At 57.6% G+C, this 5,313-nt stretch overlaps 1 protein-coding gene across 1 annotated transcript; it reads left to right on the forward strand.

Moving 5' to 3' along the window:
• Window positions 1-199: 199 nt before the first annotated feature.
• On the forward strand, window positions 200-3,319 carry nop9 (NOP9 nucleolar protein; the record flags this gene model as incomplete). Its single annotated transcript, XM_078537702.1, has 3 exons — window positions 200-374; window positions 1,108-1,213; window positions 2,553-3,319. Coding segments are annotated over 3 exons (439 nt in total), but the record flags the coding sequence as incomplete, so codon positions are not given.
• Window positions 3,320-5,313: the final 1,994 nt, after the last annotated feature.

Below are 5,313 nucleotides of genomic sequence, written 5' to 3' on the forward strand. Positions count from 1 at the left end.
GAGGGAACTAGCCCGGCCTGGCCCATACGTGACTCCCTCCCCACGCAAGAGTCATACCCCGCCCCGCCAAACTCGCACCGTCGCTGCCTGCGTCTCCGCTGACCCGCCTCCCGGCGTTCTCTCTCTCTCTCTCCCCCACCAGCCCTCCGAGGAGCCGCGCCTGACGGCCGTCAGCCACCACGGCTCGCTGCTTACCCAGCACCTGCTCCGCTTCGACCAGCCCGCCCCCCTGGCGCTCAGCCTGGCGGCCATGCCGGCGGGGGGACCGGGTCAGGCTGGCCTGCGACCCGGCCGGCAGCCACGTCTTCGACGCCCTGCTGACCAGCGCCACCGTGTCGGACAAGCAGAGGAAGAAGGTGGTCGGGAAGTTCAAGGTGAGGATCAGAGCCGGGAGGGAGAGGGAGGGGGGGGAGATATTAACCGGGACAGAGAGAGGGGGGTTCATGAGGGCGTAAAATATTAACCGGGACAGCGGGACAGAGGGGGTTAAGGAGGGTCCCGATCGAGGGTATAAAATATTAACCGGGACAGAGGGGGTTAAGGAGGGTCCCGATCGAGGGTATAAAATATTAACCGGGACAGAGGGGGTTAAGGAGGGTCCTGATCGAGGGTATAAAATATTAACCGGGACAGAGGGGTTAAGGAGGGTCCCGATCGAGGGTATAAAATATTAACCGGGACAGAGGGGGTTAAGGAGGGTCCCGATCGAGCGTATAAAATATTAACCGGGACAGAGGGTTAAGGAGGGTCCCGATCGAGGGTATAAAATATTAACCGGGACAGAGGGGGTTAAGGAGGGTCCCGATCGAGGGTATAAAATATTAACCGGGACAGAGGGCATTAAGGAGGGTGCCGATCGAGGGTATAAAATATTAACCGGGACAGAGGGGGTAAGGAGGGTCCCGATCGAGGGTATAAAATATTAACTGGGACCGAAGTGGGTGGGGGGAGGGGGGGGGGGGTTAAGGTGGGTGGTGATGGGCAGACAGGAGTCGGCGTTTCGGTGCGGTCGAGGGAGGCGCCGTCGTCGGGTTTATTCCGGGAGGTTCGGCCGTTACCTTTCGGCGCCCAGATCTCAGGCGTGTCTCTTCCTTCCTCGTTCCCCAGGGCCAGTTCGCCCAGCTGGCCTGCGACAGGCACGGCAGCCGGGTCCTCGACCAGATCTGGGCCTCGGCGCCCCTCGGGATGAAGCAGACGATCGCCCAGGAGCTCGGTGAGCGGCCTTTCCACCATCCGGCCCACGCCACCTGTGTGGGGGCTGGTTTGGTTTTGGTTCTTGACGTCCGTTCGGTTTTTTCGCCCCACCCCCAACCTCACTTCCCTTTTATCACGACCCTCGGATGGATCAGTAACCCGGGACTCGGGAGTGACGAGCTTCCCTGGGCCCGGTCAAGCGGAGAGTGACCGTGGGCTAGCAGTGAGGGGGTCACCGAGTGCCCAGGCGGATCATTGGGTGCTGGGAGCTGCTGGGAGAGACCCAGGGATTAGAAAGGCAAAGGGAGTGTCGGCCTTTATTGCAAAGGGGAGTTGGGAGTATAAGAGTCAGGAAGTCTTGCTACAACTGGACAGGGCGTTGGCGAGTCCGCAGCCGAAGTACTGCGTAGAGTTCTGGTCCCTTAAGGAGGGACGTACTTGCATTGGGAGCCGTTCAAGGAAGGTTCCCTCGGCCGATCCCGGGATGAAGGGGGGGTTTGTCTCATGGGGAAAGGTTGAGCAGGTTGGGGCCGGTGCCCATTGGAGTTTAGAAGAATGAGAGGGGATCTTATTGCGACAGATAAGATCCTGAGGGAGGGGGGAGAGGGGGTTTGACAGGGTGGATGCTGAAAGTATGTTTCCCCCCTCGTGGTGGTGGGGGAATCTAGAACAAGGGGGGGCACAGTTTAAAAATAAGTGGGGGGTGAGGGTCTCCCATTGAAGAGGGAGACGAGGGGGAATTTCTTCTCTCAGATGGGGAGGGGGGGGTCAGTCTGTGGGATTCTCCTTCCCCCCTTCCCCCCCCCCCCCTCCCCCAGAGAGCGGCGGAGGCCGGGTCACTGAATATATCCGAGGCCGAGTTAGACAGAGTTTCGATCGACAAAGGAGTTGAGGGTTATTTGGGTGGGTGGGGAGGCGGGGGTGTAGGCAAACAGGGAAGTGGAGTCGAGGCCACAATCTTATCGAATGGCGGCGGGCGGGGGGAAAGCAGGCTCGAGGGGCCGAATGGCCCACCCCTGCTCTTTATGTCTTATGACCTTAGGGAGAGACCCTGGAATAGAGGTGAGGAAGAAACTGAGGCGGTGAGGGGAGGTGGGGGGGGGTGGTGGTGGGGGAGGGGGGTGGTGGTGGTGAGAGGGGAGCTGGAGGCAAAGCTGGACCCGGGTGGTGGTGGCACATTGGCACAGGGCCGACGGTCGGCCCTGGCGTCCCGGGACTAGGGATAGGACCATTGCTCTTCCTCCCTGCCCGGCGGGCCCCCAGCCAGAGCCGGACGAACCTTGGGAGCAGCCCCTAACCTCTCCCACCTCCCCCAGCCTCGCCTCAGCTTACCCCACCCTTCTCGTCTTGCGTTCCAGCCGGCAGAGAGCGTGAGCTGCAGAGCGACCCGATCGGACGTCATGTCGCCCGGAACCTGGCCCTGGCGCACTTCGTCAAGCGTCGGCGCGAGTGGGACGAGCACCAGGCGGCGGAGAGCAAGCGGCGGAAGATGTTCGCGGAGCTGCTGGAGGACTGAGCGAGGGTGGAAATGCCACACGAGAGAGAGAGAGAGACACACACACACACAGAGACAGACAGAGTCTGCGGTCACCCCACCTGGCCGGTCCGGGGGTTTTAATCCTGCCTTGCCTCTGCGTGTCGGAACTCGTTTGCCCTCAGGTTTCCTCGGCAACGAAGGCGGGAGAGAAAGCCGGACCTTTCCTCTCCCCGAGCGCAAGGATCCCAGTGGATTTACCAGCAGCCGCCAACCTACACCGACGTGGCCGCCGGCAATTGACCTCTCACTGACCCTGCTCCGACCGATTTCCTATTCCGGAAGGTGGGGCACACGGAACTGTGGCCTAAAGGGGGCTAGACACAGCTCCGCCTTCCGAGCTAAACGTGACTGTGATCCAGACTTATTCCAACGTGGAGCTTGGTGGGAGGGCACGGGCTCTGTTTATGCCTGTCCTCCGGTGGCATTGCTCCGGGTGCAAAGGGGAGGAAAAGTGGGACGTGCAGATCGACAGTTTAGCACCGCACTTGCTGCTGTATCTCTAGATTCCTGCCGGAGGGTGCGGGAGGTGTTTGGGTACAAACTGGCGATGTTCGGTCGTCCGATCCGAATGAATAAACGGCTCCATAAAAGGTTTTTGTTGCCCTCTCCTCCTCCCTCTCTCTCTCGGGAAATCGGACCGTGCCTAAGCCCGTGACGCTCAAATCCCACTCGTGAGAAACACCTCGCCGCACGCTCTGCATAGCAAGATCCCACAGCCACCAGCTGAACGACGTGGTTAAATCTGTGTTTTCTTTCCTCCCCAGCCGGCCACTGCCCGGCCAGGGGAGGCATCGCCCACCTGCACTCCCTCCTCCCTCCCCTTTGGTCTATTTGGGAACTTCTCTGGTCCCCATTCTAACCTGCCCTGAAGCGGTCTGCTAAGCAGATGACTGGCTCGCTCCCTTCATCCTCTTTCAACCTTTACTGGACCCTCCCTCCCTTCTACTGGGCCTTTTTAAACTCCAGCGGCTCTCCCTGAGCCACCTCAACCCTTGTGGATTCTTATGCCTGCCCACCCCCCTCCCCCCTCCCCGCGTAGGGCTGATCAACATCTCTCCGCTTCCTGCACCTCAAGAGCTCCCTGCTGATTTTTCTCCTGACCTTTTCGGCCTCTCTGGACTGTCCTTGACATTTCAGGGTATCATCCTCAGCTGCCTCTACCTCCCTCTGCGCAGTGCACCTATTCCTAGCTCCCTTCTCCTTGCTGTCTTCTGTGGAAAGCTTCCCCTCTCTCTCCCCACTCTGTCTCTTTTCATTCTCTTTCTCCCTCTCTGGATTTCTAGCTCCAGTCACCTCTTCTTACCCTCTGGAATTCTAGATCTAGTCATCTCTGCCTCTCTGTTCTCCACCCCCCTCTCTGGAATTCTTGAGGCGTTTTCTCCCTCACTGTTCTCCAGCCCTCCATCCAACTCACCGGCCGCCGATTTTAAAATTTCCCAGCTTTGGAGGCGAAACTGCAGCATTTTTTTTTCCCTGCCTTTTGTCATCAAGTGTTGCATTGAGGGGGTGTGGGATATATCAGAGAGTGTTACGATCAGGGGCGTGGGGTATATCAGAGAGTGTTACAGTGAGGGGTATATCAGAGAGTGTTACAGTGAGGGATGTGGGTATATCCGAGAGTGTTACAGTGAGGGGCGTGGGGTATATCAGAGAGTGTCACAGTGAGGTGTGAGTTATATCACAGAGTGTTACAGTGAGGGGCGTGGGGTATATCAGAGAGTGTTACAGTGAGGGGTATATCAGAGAGTGTTACGATCGGGCGTGGGGTATATCAGAGAGTGTTACAGTGAGGGGTGTGGGGTATATCAGAGTGTGTTACGATCAGGGGTGTGGGGTATATCAGAGTGTTACAGTGAGGGATGTGGGGTATATCCGAGAGTGTTACAGTGAGGGGCGTGGGGTATATCAGAGAGTGTTACAGTGAGGGGCGTGGGGTATATCAGAGAGTGTAACAGTGAGGGGTGTGGGGTATATCAGAGAGTGTAACAGTGAGGGGTGTGGGGTATATCAGAGAGTGTTACAGTGAGGGGTGTGGGGTATATCAGAGAGTGTTACAGTGAGGAGTGTGGGGTATATCAGAGAGTGTTACAGTGAGGGGTGTGGGGTATATCAGAGAGTGTTACAGTGAGGGATGTGGGGTATATCAGAGAGTGTCACAGTGAGGGGTGTGGGGTATATCAGAGAGTGTTACAGTGAGGGGCGTGGGGTATATCAGAGAGTGTTAGTGAGGGGTGTGGTGTATATCAGAGAGTGTTACAGCGAGGGGTGTGGGGTATATCAGAGTGTTACAGCAAGGGGTGTGGGGTATATCAGAGAGTGTTACAGTGAGGGGTGTGGAGTATATCAGAGAGTGTTACAGTGAGGGTGTGGGGTATATCAGAGAGTGTTACAGTGAGGGGTGTGGGGTATATCAGAGAGTGTTACAGTGAGGGGTGTGGGGTATATCAGAGAGTGTTACAGTGAGGGGTGTGGGGTATATCAGAGAGTGTCACAGTGAGGGGTGTGGGGTATATCAGAGAGTGTTACAGTGAGGGGCGTGGGGTATATCAGAGAGTGTTACAGTGAGGAGTGTGGGGTATATC

Source organism: Cetorhinus maximus, unplaced genomic scaffold, assembly GCF_964194155.1.
Source record: "Cetorhinus maximus unplaced genomic scaffold, sCetMax3.hap1.1 HAP1_SCAFFOLD_2852, whole genome shotgun sequence".
In the NCBI taxonomy this organism is placed as follows: Eukaryota; Metazoa; Chordata; class Chondrichthyes; order Lamniformes; family Cetorhinidae; genus Cetorhinus; species Cetorhinus maximus.